The 21,881-nt window shown below is 40.5% G+C and overlaps 2 protein-coding genes across 3 annotated transcripts in view; one reads left to right on the forward strand and one right to left on the reverse strand.

Moving 5' to 3' along the window:
- capn5b (calpain 5b) overlaps nucleotides 1-21,881 on the reverse strand; it is a 36,985-nt gene that overhangs the window by 7,478 nt on the left and 7,626 nt on the right. Inside the window, exons 1-11 of one of the 2 annotated variants that reach the window (XM_061752467.1) lie at nucleotides 20,801-20,903; nucleotides 20,564-20,728; nucleotides 19,933-20,493; nucleotides 14,624-14,755; nucleotides 9,899-10,107; nucleotides 8,924-9,116; nucleotides 8,425-8,618; nucleotides 4,260-4,337; nucleotides 2,709-2,904; nucleotides 1,747-1,869; nucleotides 959-1,155 (exon numbers count right to left, since the gene is read on the reverse strand). In XM_061752467.1, the coding sequence (XP_061608451.1) occupies nucleotides 959-1,155; nucleotides 1,747-1,869; nucleotides 2,709-2,904; nucleotides 4,260-4,337; nucleotides 8,425-8,618; nucleotides 8,924-9,116; nucleotides 9,899-10,107; nucleotides 14,624-14,755; nucleotides 19,933-20,187 (1,577 nt within the window). In that variant the 5' untranslated portion in view covers nucleotides 20,188-20,493; nucleotides 20,564-20,728; nucleotides 20,801-20,903. Of the gene's footprint in view, nucleotides 1-958; nucleotides 1,156-1,746; nucleotides 1,870-2,708; nucleotides 2,905-4,259; nucleotides 4,338-8,424; nucleotides 8,619-8,923; nucleotides 9,117-9,898; nucleotides 10,108-14,623; nucleotides 14,756-19,932; nucleotides 20,494-20,563; nucleotides 20,729-20,800; nucleotides 20,904-21,881 lie in introns of those variants that run through there. The other variant, XM_061752468.1, reaches the window with a different exon arrangement.
- Nucleotides 11,066-12,077, forward strand: LOC133467522 (olfactory marker protein-like). Its single transcript, XM_061752469.1, has one exon. It carries the CDS (start codon nucleotides 11,098-11,100, stop codon nucleotides 11,578-11,580), a length of 483 nt encoding a protein of 160 aa, XP_061608453.1. The 5' UTR covers nucleotides 11,066-11,097; the 3' UTR covers nucleotides 11,581-12,077.

Below are 21,881 nucleotides of genomic sequence, written 5' to 3' on the forward strand. Positions count from 1 at the left end.
CACTGTGGAATATGTTTCCTGTTGAAGTTGTTTTGATTTCAAAACCATTGTTTTATTATTGAAGGTAATGAATGACCAGTGAATTTCCATTTCTTGTGGGTCAACCTATTTTACAATTGATTTATTATTTATGGTGACCGACTGGCTAGCACATCTGCCTCAAAGTTCTGAGGACCCTGATTCAATCCCCGGCCCCGCCTGTGTGGAGTTTGCATGTTCTCCCCGTGCCTGCGTGGGTTTTCTCTGGGCACTTCGGTTTCCTCCCACATCCCAAAAACATGCATGCTAGGTTGATTGAAGACTCTAAATTGCCCGTAGGTGTGAATGTGAGCGCGAATGGTTGTTTGTTTCTACGTGCCCTGCGATTGGCTGGCGACCAGTACAGGGTGTACCCCGCCTCTCGCCCGAAGATTGCTGGGATAGGCTCCAGCCTGCCCGCGACCCTAATGAGGATTAGCGGAACGGAAGATGAATGAATAATTGTTTTTATTAATCTAATCAACATTTTGTGATGAATTTAATTGATTGTTAAACATGATTATTTTTTAAAATGAATTTAATTTAATTAATTTACTTTTCATTTAAATTCATTTAAATGATGTTTGATGATTTATTTACTGTTTTTTTAAATGCGATTTTATATACTTAATGATTTAATTTATTAAATTAGGTTTGATTACATTTTTAACTTAAATCAATTTTATGATTCACTTCACATTTTTGTTTTAATTCATTTTGTAATTAATTAAATGTATTTTTATTTGATTTAAATCATACATAATTGATTAAATTAAAATTGTGATGTAATTTGATTCATTTTTTTCAATCAATTCAATTGGATTAATTTTAATTTCGATTTAATTAAATTCTTATTACATACAAAATTAGAAATGTTTAAAAACTTAGATTTCCTATTCCATTTGAATTTGGTAGTGAAAGTGAAGCACGCGGGCTTTACTTGCAGTCCGAAGGCACGTCGGTGAAGACGCGGAGCAGGAAGTCTCCCTGCTGGCCCGGGTCGAAGGTGGTGGGGATGATGACGTAGCGGCCCTCCTTCATCTCCTTCCTGAGGAAGACGCAGCGCGAGTTGATGTAGATGGAGCCCGCCACCTTCTGCTGGGCCGAGTGCATGCGGTATTTGCGGTTCACCTCCACCTGAGGGACCGAACCGAATGTTGGAGGTTACCTCTGCCAAGGAGGCTCACGGTATCATCAGTGTTTGTCTTTTAATGTTTAATATTTTTCTTTAAATTATCCATCCATCAAAGGATGTTTCTGTTAAATCCAGGAGAAGAGGACAGTATGCATAATACAAACATGTATTACGAGGTTCTATGTGTAAAGAAAAATCATGTCTGTGCAATCTTGATTTTGATGAAAATGTTGCTGTGTATGCCGTTTAATCCAGATGTGATCCTGATTACATGAAATGATGACAATGAAATATGATGTAAACTGATGTGCATTATGTTTCCACTAACTTATTATTTTTCTCATTACCTATTGCATTTCTCCACAATAGTCCTTTTTTTTATTTTGTTTTAAACTCTACTTTCACTTGACTAATTGCGATATACTACACTAAACAAATAAAGACCTCTCCCCTAATAGATGCCTCTTTCCATCCGTGTTGAGAAAATGAACACTTCTTGCTAAAAAAAAAAGATCAGTCTGTAATTTGTGGATCTCATCTTTTTGCAATTTTAAAATGTTAATCTTTCTTTTACTCCTTGGTTGTTTTTTTACCTGGTGGATATCGAAACCTATGGCAAGGTTCTCCCCTTTCCCCTCTTTGGGCGTGGCTCTCTTCTCCTTCTGCTGCAAGCAGATCAGCACTTCATCCTCCACCTTCTTCACGTCAAACACGTACTGGAGAAATGAAGGAAGGAAGGAAGGAAGGAAGGCAGTAACATATAAAGTAAAGTGATTCTTAAACATAGCAAACCCATTTTGACCTTGAGTTACGTCTATTAAACCAGATTGGTTTAATATAGGAAAACCTGGGCTCTGTGGTTAAAATAAATAAATAAATAAAATAAAAAATAAAAAAACAAAAAAACAAAATATATATATATATATATATATATATAATAAATACATAAATAATAGTTAAGTAGCCCCTGCTCTAGTGACAAAGGCAGTGCACCCACCTGAGGGTTCTGGAGGAAATTGGCCTTGTAAAATAATTTGAAAGAAATCAAATTTAATTCAATTCAAAATAAATTACATCAAACAATTTAATAAGTGTCTAAATCATCAAATAAAAAATAAATTAAATAAAAAAACAACAAAGTACATGACAATGTATAATTAAAGCAAAATGAAATTATGTTAAAATCTAAATTAAATAGAACATATATTAAAAATATAATTAAACGAAATCAGAATGAGTTAGATCACAACTTCAAGAAATCAAATTAAATAAAAACAAAATTTAATTAAATCATATAAAAATGAAAGCAAATTAAATAAAAATTAATCAAATTAAAAAGTACTCAAAGTCAAATACATCAAAATACAATAAAATACAATTAAACAAATTACAATGATTAAATTAAATCCAAATTACATCAACTCAAAATGTAATGAAATTTAATTACACCAAAAATAAATTGAATAAATTCTTAATAAAATTAAAATGACATGACATCATAATTAAACAAAATCAAAATTGAATGAAATGGATATGATATGATCTAAAAGAGTACCTGAGGGTTCTGGAGGAAGGTGACCTTGTGATTGATGCAGCCGCCCGAGCGGTTGCGCAGGGGATCCTGGCGGTGGACCCAGGAGCCCTGCATCACCTCCTCCTCCCACGTCTTGTGGATGCTCAGGTACGACGTGTTGATGAGTCGGCACAGGATCAGGTCAGTGAAGTACTGGCAGAAGTCGTCGAACGTCATCCTGGAGAGCGCACAAGGAGAAGTCAGAAGACCTTCGATGGGTTAAAAAAAAGAAGAGGAGATAATAAAAATCAGGAGCAAAGGAAAAAGGACGCTGGTTAAAGGGATCCCGCAAAATTGCAGTGTCAGATTCAAGCATACAGTGTGTGACTTTTACACAGCAAACACGGCATCCAGCAATCAGATACGGTAATAAGATGGAGTCAGCTGCATTGTGTGTTAGCATTAACGTAGCGGACTTTATAAGTTATGTGGTTTGGTTAAATGCACAAGATGTAATTCTTTTTGTTTATGTTAACTTTTACAGTGAACTGCAACTGGGAATGGCAATAAACAACTAACTCCCATTTTTGCACGCAACTCGAGATAAAAAAAAAAATTGGAAGAGCAATGTCTCGTATCTCGAACAAACACGCAAGTCACGTCGCTCGTAAGTCAAAGTACAACGGTAAACCAAACAAATGAAAACAATGGAATGACATTTGATTGAATGAAACCAAACTTGATTTCAACTGGATGATAATTTTGGAAAATATTAATTACATCAGCAGTAAATTACGATATTGTAACAGAGACTACATTAGGGAGTAGAAATGTCCAGGGTGTGAACCTGAACAGGATAAACGGTAGAAAAATGACTTGATGGATGGACGCTTGTTAACAAAATCACAGCATATCACTGCAATCCCCAGACACCATGCAAACATGTTTTTCAGCTTGCCTTTCATCTTCTTGTTGAAAAAGTCCAACATTTTCAAAAGTGAGTCTTTGGACTGAGAAAAATAAAAGCACAAGTTGCATAGTTTTTTTTTTTAATGACTTATCATCCGTGGCTGCAGGGACGTGCGGTAAGGGGAGGCAGAGCCAAGGACCCGCAAAAATCATTCCGTTTTCTTTGGTTTAAAGCAATTATTATTGTTTTAGTCTTAATTGACGTGCTTAAAAGCACATTAGAATGCTTAACCTATCGCAATCGTTTTGACTGCTCCTCTCTCCCTTTTTACGCAATGGACTAGTCCACTTTCTGCGCAGACTTGATCCAGGAAGATGGTAGCATAACAAAATTGTTGGCCATGCATTCTAAAATTTTGCTCTAGATGACAATGAAAATGGACGATACTATACCGTATCGAACCTTAAAAAAAACTCGACTACCAATCGAAGCTGAGAGCTGAGAGATCTGCCTCAAATATCAGCTCAGAAAATACCAATTTACCAGTTTTTCATGTCAAACTGCTAATTTAGTGGCATATACGGCACTCTGTTTGGCTCATAAATTTGTAAACCTGACTGTGAGGTCGGTGCCTCACCACACGTCACCGCAGTAATAGTGGCATTGGCGTTTATTTTCCTCACCAGAACTCGCCGTCGTCCTGCACGGTGACGCCGAGCTTCTCCCTCTCGCTCTTGCTCACCTTGTTCCACTCCTCCGAACTGCAACAACAACAGAAAAAAAGACAGCGGGTTGCATCTCATTGCATCACGTGAACGTTTTCAGCGCCGACGGGGGGGGGGGGGGTTTATTAAACGTGTCATCGCGAAGCATCAAGGGCAATTGCGTGGAAGATGATTCACAGCGCCTAAGTAACAGGTTTTTCATCAAAGCACACATAGATTATCCCGTGAGAGTGCGATTGAGAAAGAGGAGCGCAGACTCTCTTTAATAAGACTCTTGTCTGTAGACCTCGTCAATTATTCAGACTCCATTATCCCGCTTTACCAGCCGCCTTGTTTTGTTTCACGAGAGGCTGGGAACTACCAATTCAGAGATGGAACACCGTCCAGGGAGCGACTTACGTCTCAGGGATTACAGAGGCAAAATGCAAAAAATAAAAGCCGGAATGAGACATTGCTCCGGAAGGAAAAGTGGTTTCCAGAGGAGAGACAATAATATCACTTGTCATATTATTTTAAAGGAGACATACACGTCAAACAGGGGGGGAAAAGGGTAGGACTGCTCTCAGGAGGCCCTGACCACCCTCCGTTGACAAATAATTTCCCAAAGGAAACATATGATAAATGTGTTAATTTTTGGAAAATATAATATACAAAATATTAAATGAATTTAATAAAATAAATACAGGATAAGCGGTACAGAGAATGGATGGAAGGCTGGAAGAGTAAATCCAAATTAATTTAAATCTAAATGAAATCAAATAGAAGATGAATTAAATTGAATCTACACAACAACATCAAAATGTAATTCAATCAAATTAAGCTACAACCCCAATTCCAATTAAGTTGGGACGTTGTGTTAAACAAATAAAAAACAGAATAAAATGATTTGTAAATCATGTTTGACAGAACAGAATACAATGATTTGCAAATTATGTTCAACCTATATTTAATATATTTAATTGAATACACTACAAAGACTATATATTTAATGTTCAAACTGATAAACTTTATTGTTTTTTGCAAATAATCATTAACTTACAATTTTATGGCTGGAACACGTTCCAAAAAAGCTGGGACAGGGTCATGTTTACCACTGTGTTACATCACCTTTTCTTTTAACAACATTCAATAAACGTTTGGGAACTGAGGACACTAATTGTTGAAGCTTTGAAGGTGGAATTCTTTCCCATTCTTGCTTGATGTACAGCTTCAGCTGTTCAACAGTCCGGGGTCTCCGTTGTCGTATTTTACGCTTCATAATGCGCCACACATTTTCTATGGGAGACAGGTCTGGACTGCAGGCAGGCCAGTCTAGTACCCGTACTCTTTTACTATGAAGCCACGCTGTTGTAACACGCGCAGAATGTGGTTTGGCATTGTCTTGCTGAAATAAGCAGGGGCGTCCATGAAAAAGACGTTGCTTGGATGGCAGCATATGTTTCTCCAAAACCTGTATGTACCTTTCAGCATTAATGGTGGCTTCACAGATGTGTAAGTTACCCATGCCATTGGCACTAACACAGCCCCGTACCATCACAGATGCTGGCTTTTGAACTTTTCGTCCATAACAGTCCAGATGGTTCTTTTCCTTTTTGGCCCAGAGGACACGACGTCCACAATTTCCAAAAATTGTTGATAAATGGCTTTTGCTTTGCATAGTAGAGTTTCAAGTTGCACTTACGGATGTAGCGCCGAACTGTATTTACTGACATTGGTTTCCTGAAGTGTTCCTGAGCCCAAGTGGTGATATCCTTTACACATTGATGTCAGTTTTTGATGCAGTGCCGCCTGAGGGATCGAAGGTCACGGGCATTCAATGTTGGTTTTCGGCCTTGCGGCTTACATGCAGTGATTTCTCCAGATTCTCTGAACCTTTTGATGATATTATGGATCGTAGATGATGAAATCCCTAAATTAATTTCAATTGTACATTGAGGAACATTGTCCTTAAACTGTTCGACTATTTTCTCACGCCACTTGTTCACAAAGAGGTGAACCTCGCCCCATCTTTGCTTGTGAATGACTGAGCAATTCAGGGAAACTCCTTTTATACCCAATCATGGCACCCCCCCTGTTCACAATTATCCTGTTCACCTGTGGGATGTTCCAAACAGGTGTTTGATGAGCATTCCTCAACTTTCTCAGTCTTTTTTGCCACCTGTCCCAGCTTTTTTGGAATGTGTTACAGCCATAAACTTCTAAGTTAATGATTATTTGCTAAAAACAATCAAGTTTATCAGTTTGAACATTAAATATCTTGTCTTTGTAGTGTATTCAATTAAATATAGGTCGAACATGATTTGCAAATCATTGTATTCTGTTTTTATTTATGTTTAACACAACGTCCCAACTTCATTGGAATTGGGGTTGTAAATCATATAATAAAATCAAATTAAAAAAATCTATTTTTGAGGGGTTGCTTTAAGGGAAACATGCTTTTTAAAAATTTTTATGAAAAAAAATGTAATAATTACATTGTTTTTGATATTATAATAATTTGTTAGCTGAGTTGAGCTCACTGCCACCATGCAGTGCTCGTATCTGTAAATATTATATACCATAAGCATTTGTGGATTACATTTTTTGGGCCCATTTAAAACAGTCCCTTCTTAGAGTTGCATGTCGAGCCTAAAGGTTGCCCACCACTGCTTTCAAGGCTCAATCATCTGAAGTTTATCCAGATTGTTTTGGGAGTGGCGCGAAGCGGAAAATGGCATTTAAGCTTGAGTGCGTGGTCTCGTGTGGTTCTGACCTATTAGCTTGATTGCCTTCCCATTTATCATGGTCTATACAGCATTTGCTTCCCGGTATTGTGTGGGTTACGTATGGATCGGACGGATTTTGTTGTGCACCGGCACATCGCAAATGGGGGAGTCTAACTCGGGGGAGCGATGCGCTTTTGACATTTTGGAAAATCGAATAAGTGGACTCGGTGGAGCTGGAGCGAGTCCAAACAAGGTCCCATTTAAAACGATTATGGGCTTGTTTGTGCTGCTGGAGATATGTTTCTGCTCAGACCCACCTCGACAGCGACACGATTAGGATGGATGGATCAAGCGCAGGCCCATTTATCAATGTTTTGTTTACCGTAGATGGAAATTTGAGGCATGTTCCCCTCTTTTGCCAGGAAAAGCTTTAAAGGACCTGTATTATAAAATACATTTTAAACATTTAAAACAGTTCCTGGACATACTTTTGTCAAAATACCACAAGGATCCACCATTATAACAGTTTATGCACCATATTTATTGTCTTGCTTGTATTAATCAGTTTGGAGGGCGGAGCTAGGGTGCTGCGACTAGGCGAGCAGCTTCTACTTGTGGAAGCGCAGCCCAGAGATCATCAAGATTCACAGCACAAATTACACTCCATTTTTAAGCCTCTCAAAGCGGTTGTGAGGAGGTTCTCCTGCCTCATGAAAAAGGAACCACTGGTCACCAGTGGTAAGTCTGGTTTTCATTGCCAGGACGACCGGAGTGGAGCTAAGGGGTTCAACGAGGCATGTGGCTTGCACTTGTGGAAGCGCAGCCCTCAAGTATGGAAAAAAAGCAAGCACACCTAAAGACATTTTCACTCGTGGAGGCAGCACTTCATACACTTTTCAATTAGAGTGCAGATCTGTGCATGTGGCGCATGCAGTGGACACAAACAGATACACCCCCACTCCCCCACCATCACCATGTCGACAACTTCCCCGAGCAATCAAGGATGAGGGGCTTATCAGAAGCTAATGCTAATCTGTGCACCTGACAATTTTCACCCGTGGAGGTGGCACTTCATAAAATTCCAAAAATTCCCACCACCACCATCACAACTTCACCATGCAACTTCACTGCTTCTCAGAAACTAAGACTGTTACTAATCAGTGCATCCATCAAAACCCACTGCAGCTCTGCTTACCTTTTGGTTTTGACAAAATGTTTCAGACAGTGTCGCCCGCCCATGACTTGAAAATGGCAGATCTTCGCACAGCCTAGCTGCTAGTCACAGGTGAGGAAACATAAGTGTGCGGTCGGTACTATGCAAATTTTGGAAAAATTCGAAACAAAACCTTTTAGGAACTAGGCAGCTCAAAAAGATTAAGTATGGCGGTGTATTTTCCTGTCAATTTTTCTGCAATTACCTGTCGCTCCAAGGGCCGCTCCACTCCTTCTCCCCCCAGGGGTTCCTCATGCGGATCATCTGCAGCTTCTCCGACTTGAAAAACGCCAGCAGCCCGTGACCCAGCCGCACTTTCCGGACGTCGGTCACGGCGTAGGCGTGGCCTTTCACCAGGCCGCAGTCCAGCCGCGCCTCCATGTCCTCCACCGTGGTTGCCTGGGAAACCAGCCCAAAAGTAATGAGAACAATGGAAAAATGTACATTTCTATGCGGCTCTCGTTACGCTTGCTGTAGGAAAATAAAGCGCGGCGTGAAAACTCATGCATATAATGGAGCAATATCGTTTTAGAATTCACCCCCAAGTTCAGTCTGTATCACAATAACATGAATTCTCTGTTGCGGGTGATTGACATGTTTGGCAATCAACGATAATAAAGGTTTCCAAAAAAAGGTGGAATTCTTCAGGTAGCTGTTGAAGTCACAATACGCAGAGAAAATACAATTATTCTTTGAGCGCTTACCCTAATGGAGCAGCTGATAAGGCCGTCTCGGTTGTGCACTTTGAGGACTCGTTCAAACAGCTGATTGCGGGCCGCCTCGTCCGTTGCCATCTGACCCTCCAGCAGGTCCACGGGTTCTGAGACCCCGCCCGTGAAGTCCACCAGAGCGTCTGCTGTGTTGCCGCCGTCCAGAGCCTCGTAGCAGCCGTACACTCTGACAACAAAAATTAAGTCGTGCTGGTCGTTAGTCTCTCGCTAGCTAGCTAACTAACAAAAACTAACAAATGAGCAAATTAACAATACGAACTAACAACTAAATGACATTTTTAAAAAACTAAATAAATAAGGAATAACCAAATGAATTAATTAACGAACAAGCTTACTAATGAACTAAAGAACAAATGAAAAAACTCCCAAGTGAACAAATAACAAACAAACATTAACTGACGAACAAATGAACAATTTAAAAAAATACAAAACTGACAACCAAATAAACAGGAAATGCCCAAAGAAAGAAACAGATCAACTTACTAACGAACGACCAAACTAACTAGCAAACAAACTGAAGAGAAAACAAATTATCGCATGAACAAATTAATTTACAAACAAATTAATTCACAAACAAATGAACTAACTAGTAATAACTTACACACTTAAGACCTAAATATTTAATGAAAGAACAGATAAATGAATGAGCTAATAAACTAACAAATTCAATGAGTGAAATAAATCTTTCCAAAGGCATACATTTTGATATCCACACTTTAATCCATCTGAAACACTGCTTGCATGCTTTGGTGCTGCTGTTCTGTTTAGCAACAGAGTTCGACTGGGCCTCAGTAGTTACCTCTTTAAAGGCCACGTGTGAACAAAAGCATCTATGAACTGAGTTTTTTTTTTTTTTTTTTTTCCATGGTGGGCATCTACTGGTGAGAGATGTTTATTTTCTTCCACTTGTAATTGATGAATTCAATGTACTATTTTGAGTAAACTAACTTGGCATAGGCCTTCTCCACCAGCGCGCTCCAGAACTCATTGCTGTCATTGGAGTGGCAGTAGACCAGCTGGTGGTCCACGGTGGGCAGCCGGTCGTCGATCACTACGTCCACCCACTCGCCGAAGCGCCAGAAGCGGAAGTGGAAGATGCCGGCGTACGAGTCGGGCTTCTCCGTGTCCCACTCCTGCTCCTTCCAGTCGGGAATCACCTGGGGAGGAAGCGGGCAGGCGGTTAGCCAAACAGACAAATGCGGATCGTGAATCATGTCAAGGCTTTATCGCCTCGCCTATCATCACTCATAAATCCAGCTGGAACAAGGTGAAAGGTAATAACTGCTTTGTGGATGTGTGTGTGTGTGTGTGTGTGTCTGTGTGACGACGTCTCCCAATTACACGGTGGCCGGAGATAAATAAACGCCTCCCTCAAAGAGTTTACTGCTGAACTCCCCCCTTTGTGGTGGTTGCGCACAAACTCCCAGGTTAAGCAGGTAGTTGTGTCAGAAGTCTGGATGGGAGAATACGCGTAGATGAAAGATGCATCTGCGTAAAAAAAAAAGACTTACGCACAAATGGTAGAATATGGCCCTAAATAATCAGCTAAATATCCGACCAACGCATTACTAGCATCCAACTATAGAATGAATGAATGGATGACTCAAATAACTAACTAAATGAAGTAACTGGCAAGCTACAGTAACTAACCAACCAATCAACTAATCAATGAACAAACAACTGCCCAACAAACCTACCAACCAACCAGACAAAACAAACGAACTAACTAAAAACCCAGTAGGTTGTTCCACCCTAAGTTGACCAGGTTTGCATCCTCCTACGTAATTGCTACAAACAGCAATTAAACCCAACCGCCCTTGTCAGAGGTAAGCCAACTCCTTTGTTGACGTAAAGGCTCAGCCAACAGTTTGGAGAATACTAAACATTTCCTGAAGACTTATTGACAATGACTTATCCAGGTTGGATTTACGTGTACGTGTCACATATCCCAATGATTAAGCAAACAAAGGCAAGCGGCGTCCCTCCCCGGAGGACAAAACCCAAATGTCATTAGATCTTGTTGCCAGGCATCTCTGGTAGTTAAGACGCGCCCCCCCCCCCCCCCCCCCCCCCCCCCCCCCCTCTTCATCCCCCGTACACACCGAGAGTGGAGAGTGTTATACAGCCGCTAATCCATCTTAGCAGTCATGGCGAATACCCTGGAGCTGCTTTTCTGCCCGGACCCCCAGCTGACCGAGGTGATGCGCCTGCGTGTGCAGTCCCTGCAGCAGCGCGGCCAGAAACGTCAGGACGGGGAGCGCCTTCTACAGCCCAACGAGGCCGTGTACCGCCTGGACTTCACCAAGCAGTCGCTGGGCTTCTCCCATTGGACGGTGCGTCTGGCCCATTCGGGCTGCCTCACCATCACAGCCACGTCGCAGCTGTGGACGCCCGACCTCACCCACCTGATGACCCGCCAGCTCCTGGAGCCCCCGGGGGTCTTCTGGAGAGCGGCGGATGACGCCCACGAGGGGGGGACCAAGTGCTACGAGGCTGACGCGCACGAGTTTGGCGAGCGCATTGCGGAGCTGGCCAAGGTGAGGAAGGTCATGTACTTCCTGTTTGCCTTCGGGGAGGGATGCAGCCCGGAGACGGTGGACTGCTCCATCACCTTCACGGTGGACAGTTAAAACCTTCTATGGAACCTTCGTGAATTTTGAACACAGCACCAGTTTGTAACCAAGTAACTGTAACTAAAGCAAAGTAAAGTAAACAAAAAATGTCAGGAAAAGCCGACTAGAACACCTAAACTTAGAGACTAAATGGTGGCAGGTGTGTGCTGACTCCCATTTAACATTAGTTTGAATGTGATTGGTTAATTTTGAACACAACCACAGTTCCAGTTTTCTAACTAAGTAACTGTAACTCAATATTTAAAATACTAGTTATTTTTATTTAACCTATATTTGTGCAATATATTTGTGCAATTTGTGCAATATATTTGAATTGATTCATTATTTAAGTACCATTTTTTATTTTGTGCAGTGTTAATGTTCAAAATGTGCGTGTTACAGTGGCTTACTTGTTAAATATACTTTTCGAGAATAAAACCTTTGTCTCGTTTGGTGTAAAAAGTTTGACAACTACAGGATTGGTCATTAGATTCCCTCGTGACGCAACTGTTGTGTATTTGTCTTCATTTTCTACGATTGCTTGGGATTCAGCGGCACTGCGGACGACTGCTTAGCAGAGTTCAGGGGTCGTAGGCACAGAGTTTGTTTGTATGACAAACATGACACATTTATGTAAAATATGACACATAAATAAAGAAATAATTACACGCGATGAGGATAAATGAACACATTCTAATATATAAAAATAAAAATAATATCAAACACAAATAAAACAAAACAAAGTGCACTTAAATATCATTTAAAAAAGTTAAAACAGTGCTGGCATGGCCACCAGGAACATAGTGTAAATGTACTGCAGCTTTATCTTAACCATCAGGGTTGTGCAGCGCACCAGAATGGCTTTGCTCAAATGAAAAACAATTCCAAAAAATGATCTTTCATCTCACGGTAAGGTGACCTTGGACTCTGATGAATACCCCACTTATGATTAAAAAATGCAAATTGGTTTTTAGCCTCGCCCAACTCTTTTGAAAATCCAGCACATCTAACAAATCAGAAAAGAACAATCCCACCTCGTGCATACTTACAGTAAAAGCTTACTATAATATTTGAAAATTTTTTTTTAGGTTAATCAGACGCAATGATAGCAGGTGTGTGTGCTGGCTTCCATTTGGTTAATTTTGAACACAGTTACGTCACAGTTTGTAACTGAGTAACTGTAACTAAGCAACTGTAACTATGCTGTAACTAAGTAACCCTACCTTGGTAGCTTCAACTACAGTAATTAACTTAGTAATTTAGTAGCTCATATTTATGTGTTTTAGTAAAAAAAAAAAACTTTGCTTCTTATAGATTAAAAACCATGTAAATAAATGAATAAGAAAACATGTTTTATTAAAAATAGTGATTTTTTGGGGGGGAGTTTAAATGTGATTGGTTAATTATGAATACAGCCACATTCCTATTTATAAAAGGGTGTGGACACTTTTGCAACCATATTATCTCAGTTGTTTATTTTTACTTTCCCATGCATTTTTTTTCCTTTTTCAATGAAATTGCACAGGTTATAGGTCACATTAATGATTTATTTTGGTCTCAGTTTTTTTTTTTTCTTTTTCAAAAAACCTGACATTTGACAGGGGTGTGTAGAATTTTTAAGACCACTGTAACTCATTATTCAGTGTGTGTGTGTGTGTCTGTGTGTATTGGTTTATGAGCAGGAGCCGAACAAATGGGTTATGTTTTTGCAAAATGAGGATGGGTTGGTATTAAGCAAGAAGATGCCCGGCGGACCGGTTGGCACGGGCTGCATGCATATACTTTACTACTCCAGTCGACTAGAGACTGCACGGGGGCTAATTAAAAAGATCTAAGCGGGTGGTAAGCGGAGGCCGTAAATGAAAAAGCACTCACAGATATTGGCGGGTGATTAACATCCAAACACTTTGAAACAAAAAGTGTTTTTGAAGAACTGGTTTCACACGGGGGGGGGGGGGGGAATATCTCATAGGAGAGTGAGACTAACAGACGAACTGCATTTAAAAAGAGAATCCAAAACTTTGAATTACTTGGCTTTTTATTATCTGATTTCAAAGTCCAAATTAATAACAAAGCAACTGGTCCAGTTAGAATTTATGGTTTCATCTGCTCTACAAATTATTCCTCCCACCCTCCATTTGGATTTCTTTCCAGTGTTTGGATGAATAGTAACAATTAGATCTTGTGGTGAGGCTGTGAAATGTGAGCTCTTAGCACACAGTTAACAACAGGAAGGTTTATACACACACACACACACACACACACACATACACGTACACACATATATATATATATATATATATATATATATATATATATATATATATATATATATATATATGTAGATAGATAGATAGTATACAGTCCAAACCCATTATGTATTTGGAAATATTTTGCAGTTTTGATTAAAAAAAATACTAAAACATCAAATTATAAAAACAGTATTTTTTAATATAGTTATATATTATATAACTATATATATATATATATATATATATATATATATATATATATATATATAGTTATTTCTGTATTATTTTGTAACATCATCAAACTGAAATAAAAAAATTATAATAATAATTTATGAGTTAATTATTTTAGTTTTATATAATATAATTGTAATATAATTTATGAATTATGCATTATTGAATATTTCCCGCCCAAAAAAATATATAAGCCAGTTTTTTTTTTTTTTTTACTAAAACATAAAATAAAACACATTTAAAAAATATATTGTTTTTATATAATTATGTACTACTAATTATTTTGTAAGGAAAATGATAAATATTTTCTATATTAGTATACTACATTTTATATTACTATGATATTTTATATTACAATTTTATATTACTATACTGTATTTACTAGTAGTAATAGCAGTATAGTATTACTATACTATATTTTACATAAAACACATATCATTAGATTAACTAGATTAAAAAACTATAATAGGTATAGTATACCAATAACGGTGTAGAATGTTACGCAAAACACCTGTACACTTTTTTTTTTTTTTACACTGGCCACCTTACTAGACTTACAAACAAAGGAAAGCACTTACTTTTTGCCATAGGGACTCTCTCGAGGCCAGACTGGAGCAGGCCGCCACAAACCAACAATTCCCCAGCTGCCCCTGGTGGAGGTCGTGCGCACTGATGCCATCCACGAACAAGTGAGGGTCCTCACACAGCTCCTACACACAATATATATGTGCAAATGTAAAAAGACTTTTTTTGTTAAGAATTTTTAATGATTGATAATTTTATACATTTATATGGAAAAATTATCATTTCTAAAATATTTGACATATTTGTATGCTTTTAATCATTATTTTGTTATATTGTAAAAACAATTGTAACTTTTTTTACAAAACCATAAAAGAGTTTAAAAATGTTAACATATTTGAATAATGTATTTTTTAATAAAACTTATTAATTCAGGTAATCAACTGTTGTGTGACAAAATCAAAATAACATTTCATACCATATATGAAATATTATTTTGTTAAAAAAAACTTCTAAAACACAATAACAAAATAAGTTTGCAAAGTATTTATTATGTTTTTTCAAATACATTACATAATGTATAAAATAATAAATAAAACAATAAATGGTTTATAGATTATTTGATTTTGAAAAAATGCACCGAAGTCCACATGCGAGGAAGACTCTCAGTAACAACCCAGGCTAAACTTAGCTCCTTCCCAACACACAAAGCTTGTTTCTCAGTTGATGTATCACTTCAACACACTTCCTTGGACCAATTACTACTTTCCTATTAGACTGGGCTTTGGCGCCATCTTGTAACATTTTAGGATTGTAGTTGTGAATTTGTGAATAGTGAAATGCAAATACGCGGGGGATTACTTGGTACCACTTTTGGGTCGTTCCACTTTGGAGGTACCACTGTACAGAGAAGCAAAAAGAGGTGGGCGGGGGAGGGAGTGGTAATGAAGGCGAGCGAGACCACCACGTCTTACGCTGACGTGTAGGGGGCCTTAAATGCATTTGTGAAATCACATTTACCGAGCGTGTCCGGGTCCATTTTCAGCCTCTGTGCGGACACGCTGTCTTTCATTACAGCTAACAATGTGGTGCTCAATAAGCTGCTGCAGCGCTTTCTCTCTCTCTCTCTTTCTCTCACTTTCTCTCACTCTCTCTCACACACACACACACACACTGACGCACACGCACACAATGTGCCGGCTGGGGTCGGAACCTCGCCATTTACAGAGACACGCTGTCCTCCTCCATTTTTTGTCCACAACACTCCATGCTGCGTTTTTTTTTGTACAAATGCTTTAAAACTAGGATGACTCAGCAGATGTTGCGGACAAGACTGCACAGAATGTGTTTAGGATATCAGACTGGACTAAGGGGGGAACTGAGGTGGCCTAGAGTTTGCCTAACAAAACTGAACAAAATTATGTAAGCCTGTCTTCAGCATACTTTATTGTTTCCCTTTCTGATGAGCTCTTGTTCGGTTGTGCAGCTAAAAGTAAACCTGCTCAAAAATGCAATGTGTACACTACACTGCACATAAGCACACGGGTGAAGATTATGATAGAGCGGTGGGTGAAGGTGAACGTGACATGAAGCCATCCCCATATCGACACCGGCCTTCAAAGCGCACGTGAATGTGCTCAGATGCAAAATAGCCCGATGCGGCCAAGGTCGGTCATTCGCTGAGTCTGCAAGACTTCCAAAGCACAACCCCGCTGAAACCCCCAGCCTAACAATTACTATGTACTGTATGTATAACTGCGAAGGTTTCTGTCTGCAGCAGCATTGATTGTCGCGGTGCGGCGGAAGCAAAGCACGACGAGGGGCTCCGCACAGCCGGCGACCCGTCATCCGGGGGCTGAAGGGGAGGCGATGGGGAGTCTCAGGTAGAAGAGTAATAGAGTATCGATCGTAATGTGAACATTCCGGCCGAGTACCGTCTAATCATTTACCCGCCGGCTGAGAAGCTGTCGAGCGGCTCCGAACTTGGCGCCATCCATCAGCCCCGCGGAGAGAAAGTACCAACCACCTACCAGACTTGCAAAAATTAGCTAAACATTTTCACTCAGGCGTGGCATTTTTTGCGTGGTCCTGGTTGTGTGCTCATTAAACATTTGTAAAGGGCGCAAGGCGGATAAAGGATGACATGCTTTGAATGGCCAACAACTTTATGGCGCATCCATCTGCCCATATTACTAATAAGACTGGCATTCTTGAGAGAGTTGGGCACAGTACGGAGAACAACGTTATCTTAGAGGAGTCCAGTGGCAGGGAAAAGTGTTGAAACATTTTTTGGGGGGAAAAGTTATGGCCGTTCGGCCTTGGGGTTCTTCATTCTCGACTTTCGGGTTCCGTTTTCATTTCGTTGCATCACTAACTGTTGTGCTACAGCACACCAGTGGGGAAGCGAATGTTATACATGTGTTATAGAAGAGGAGACTAAGGGCAGCAAGGAAACATGATGCTGCAGCAAGGTGGAGCCTATGGGGTATAACACTGGAGCATCCAGAGCTAAGGCACTGCAAAGAGGTAACGTTAGCTTGTCCTGTTTCTAGTGTTGACCATGAATTTTATCCAAGAGGAGACTGAGGGCCCTAGCAAAGTGGAGACTGTGGAGTATAACACTACAGCGTTCAGAGCTTAGGCACAGAAGCGGGGTGATCTAACCTTAACTTCTCCTGTATTTACACTTGGCCACAAATGTTACCCAAGAGGAGACTGAGGGCAGAACTGAAACGGGACACTGCCGCAAAGTGAATGTTTTAGCCAGTGGCGGTTCTAGTCCATCATTAGCGGGGTGGCCAGACTGGGTCCAAGGGTATCCGTCCATCAATAGGGGGGTGATGTCTGCAAATTTTCGAGTCAATTTCATTTTGTCGACATGGGGCGGGGTCCTGTCCGCAACCGCCACTGGTTTTAGCGCACACTTTTTTTGACAAATGGACAAGGAAAAAACGGCAGAGCGGCAGTCATGCGAGACATTTCCAGAGGAGTAACGATTGATTATCGCTCGTTCTTTATGCTTGACTGCCCCGCTGCCGTGTCTTTGGCGGGGGCCATAAATTTGGTCCAGATGCGTCCGAGCGAGGATAATAATCCCGCTCGCCGGGGTGCCCGTGAACCTTCGCCCCGACAATGACAACAACGAGGCCCCGGCGGCTTTCCATGTTTGCATTTCAATGCTGTTAAAAAAAAAAACAAGAGCTGCCAGCCCATGTGTCAAGTGTGTGCACTTTCACACGGATTATAAAATAACATTAGTGTTAGCGTCTGATGCAGCAAATAAAATACTGCCGTTTATATTGAACAGCACCATGGGAGAAACGATGGGAAAATGCTGTAAAAGGGCCTCTGTTACAGAACTCAGAAAGTGAGTTCAACATTTCAACAATGTTTTTAGCAAAAAAATGCAACTTCTCCAAAAAATATCTTTTCATGAAGTAAATACAAGTTTTTAAAAAAACCAAAAGATTTTTTTAAATTCCAATCAAAAATGTGTTTCATGAAAAAAATATTTTAAAATTAGAAATAAAAACATTTTCACAAAACTAAATATAAAATGTTCATTAAAAATCTTTAAAAAATACATTTTTCACAAGAAAATATCTTTTTTTAATGAAAAAACGAATACAGCATAATTCCTCCAAAAGCAATTTTTATGGACAAATTCTACTTTTTCACAAAAATACAACTGATAAAAACAAATTGCTACAAAAAACGAATGAAAATCTTTTTCATTTAAAAAAATCTCATTTATTTCATTAAAAAGAATTCTTGAAAAAATATAACTTTTTTTCATAAGAATACAACTTTTTTCACCACAATTTCATTTTAATTCAGCCTTTTTTTTAAATCACGAAAAATACACCCCCCAAAAAAATCACGAATTAAAAAGATAAAATACTTCACATAAAAAAAGTCTCAAAAAAAGCCACTATTTCACGAAAAATATATTTTTTTAAAATTCCCCAAAATTTGGGGTGACGACATTCATAACCTCCAATCATGCTATGTCAGGACGCAGGTACACCGCAGACCTCCGTGTCGAAGTAGTAGTAAATTCTTAAATCTAACAAACTAAATGCACTTTCAATTATGATTGTTCAGAACATTTGCTTCTCTCTGGATTCCTGTAGTAGTTTGCTGTTAAACTTGATTATTCTGCACTTTCCCTAAACCCTCACACAGTGGCGGCGAGCTTTCAGTAGCCATTAGGAGGAAGACGAGGAAACGTGCTTAATGGTTCCCATGAACAAATGCATGCTGGAGTGAAATCGTGTGGTAAATGTCCATTATTGTTATTGTCATAATGCTCATTTACGGTTTCATTATTAAAAGGTGCATTAGTCTAACCTTCTTGCTAGAGTGCAGTCGTTATCTACTTGTGCGGGAGTTAATCTGAGGAATGAATAGAGGGAATAATGTTTATCTATGCGTGTGAATACAGAGGGCAAATCAACGGCGTGTGATTTTAAAATATAATGCTACAATGTGCTCGGTTTGGCTCCTCCTGCTTTTTTTTCTTCTTCCTTCCACTCGTCTCACAGCGTTCGGTCCGCATGACTGACATCCGCGCGGACCAAAACATATAATCTGTGTGACCCAGTTTCTATGGCAATGCACGCCGCCTGTCGCCACTGCTGAAGAAGGTTACTCCATCCACAACCACATCGTCAGCAGATAGAAACAAATACTTCTTCGTAGAGCTACTATTAATGATTACTGACATAATGGTTGGTAATCAGGGAGTGGAGAATAATATTGCAGCATCCAGAGCTAAGACACAGGATAAGATAACGTTAGCATGTGTGCCGTGTATTGTCAAATATCGCAATATCGTGGTGTACATTCTTGCTTATTTCGACAAATCTTATTTGAGAGGAGACTAAGGGCACCCAGAAAACAGAGAGCTGCAGGAAAATGGAGACTGTGGAGTGTAATATTGCAGTGTCTAGAGAATGTTATTATTATTTTTTTTTTTACATGGCTACATGTAAAATTCCTGCATTCACTGATAAGAAGGTACATTTCATGTGAGAGGAGACTGAGGGCGGTGAGAAAATGGGCCGCTGAAGCAAAGTGGAGACTGTGGAGTAAAACAAAAACTTTTTTTTCTCTGATTTTCGCTGTTTTTAGGAGAACATGATTTTCCTGAATTTACTGGTCATCACGATAAGGAGACAGATTATATCCGACAGGAGCGTCGCAGCAAAGCGGAGACTGCAGAGAATAACACTGCAGCATAGACAAGTGGACAAGAATTGTGGCCTTTGTTTTCAACACTTGCTTAAGTTAATAAACATTCTGTGCCTTCTACCTGTTTTTTTGAGATTTCGGTACTTTTGACCGTTTATTTCAAGCGACTTACCCGCGGCCTCTTCCACACCACGCGTCCGATCCTGTTGCCCTGGTAGAAAAGTGAGTCATCGGTGGCGGGGAAGCGGGGGTCCTCAAAGAGCAGGCCGCTCTGCAGGCACTGCCTCTTCAGAGTGGAGTACTGCTGTCCCTCAAAGGCCATCACCGACGCAAACATGCTGCAGCCCTGCGCAGAGGGAAAAGACGCTATAAAAACATCAACTGGCGCAGGCCGGGGACTTGCGTCATATGAATTCCAGCCATCCATCTTCTTCCGCTTATCCGAGGTCAGGTCACGGCGGCAGAAACATAAGGGGAGAAGCCCCGACTCCCCTCTACCCAGCTTCTATATCCAGCTCTTCTGGGGTACGTTCCCAGGCCAACCGAGAGACATCCAGCATGTTCAGGGTCTTCCCAGGGGCCTCCTCCTGGTGGGTCATGCTCAGAACTCCTTACCAGATGCCTGAGTCACCTCATCTCTCTCCTCTTGATGCGGAGGAGCAACAGCTCTACTCTGAGCCCCTCCCTGATGACCAAGCTTCTCAGACTATCTCTAAGGGCGTGTCCAGACAACCTGCAGAGGAATCTCATTTTGGCCGCTTGTATCTGTGATCTTGTTCTTTCGGTCAGGAACCATACCTTACCATAGGTGACTATAGGTGATGGTCGGAACATAGATCAACAGGTAAATTGAGAGCGTTGCCTTTTGGCTCAGTTTCTTCTTCACCACAATGGACAGATGCAGAGTCCGCATCACTCCAGACGCTGCACCAATCCGTCTGTTGATCTCCCACTCCATTCTTCGCTCACTTGTGAATAAGACCCCAAGATATTTAAACTCCTAACGTTTGGGGCATTTGGGACAGGATCTTATTTCCTACCTAGGGATGGCACCCAAACATCTTTTTCAGACTGAGGACCATGGCCTTAGATTTCAAGGTGCTGAATCTCATTCCAACCACTTCACACTCGGCTGTCAACCGCTCCTGTGAGAGTTGAAGATAACGGCTTGATGAAGCCAACAGGACCACAACTTCTGCAAAAAGCAGAGGCGCAATACAGAGGCCACCAAGCCAGACCCCTCCAACACCTGGGGTGTGCTTTGAATTCTGTCCCAAAAAGTTATGAACAGAATCAGTGACTAGGCACAGACTTGGCAGAGTTCAACCTCACTGGAAATGGATCCGACTTACTAACGGCAAAGCAGACCAAACTCTGACACCGGTTGTACAGGGACCGAACAGTCTGTATCAGGGGGGACCCCATACTCACGGAAGCACCCTTCACAGGACTCCCTGAGGGACACGCAGTTGAAAGCCTTCTCCAAGTCCACAAAGCACATGTAGCCTGGTTGGGCGGTCAGCCCAAATCACATGACTTGACTCAAGTAAAGTACAGATACCTGGAAAATCTACTTAAATACAGTAACAAAGTATTTGTACTTTGTTACGTCCCATCACTGCAAGCAAACACTTTTGCATCCGCCTCCACACTTGACTGACACCTCCACAGAGACCCGTCTCAGTATGAACTAAAAGTCCTGCTGCGCTTGTACCTGAATCTTCTGGGTTTCCAATGATTAATCTGTCTCCTGACGTCCTCCAGGGCCTAATTATCACAGCTATGCAGAGGCAGACATGTCCGCATTGATCAGCCCCCACACACCAGGCAGAATCTGGGCCGGGCTGTGCTAAAATGCAGCCGTCCTGATCGATAACTACGCCACTGGACAAACCTCTCTATCATTTAACCTAATTCGTCTGGCAAACGCGATTGGTCAATCTCATGAATATCAATACTGATGTCATACCTGGATGATTGCGCTAGCGTCGGAGTATTGATCTGATACTAATGAGGCTGGATTGCAGACTGTGCAAAAGATTTCCCCATAAATATTGGGGTCTGTGGAATTAGACGAATGGACAATTTATTGTACACCTCCATCCGTACAATGTTTATTCA

This window comes from Phyllopteryx taeniolatus, chromosome 17 (genome assembly GCF_024500385.1).
Source record: "Phyllopteryx taeniolatus isolate TA_2022b chromosome 17, UOR_Ptae_1.2, whole genome shotgun sequence".
Classification (NCBI taxonomy): Eukaryota; Metazoa; Chordata; class Actinopteri; order Syngnathiformes; family Syngnathidae; genus Phyllopteryx; species Phyllopteryx taeniolatus.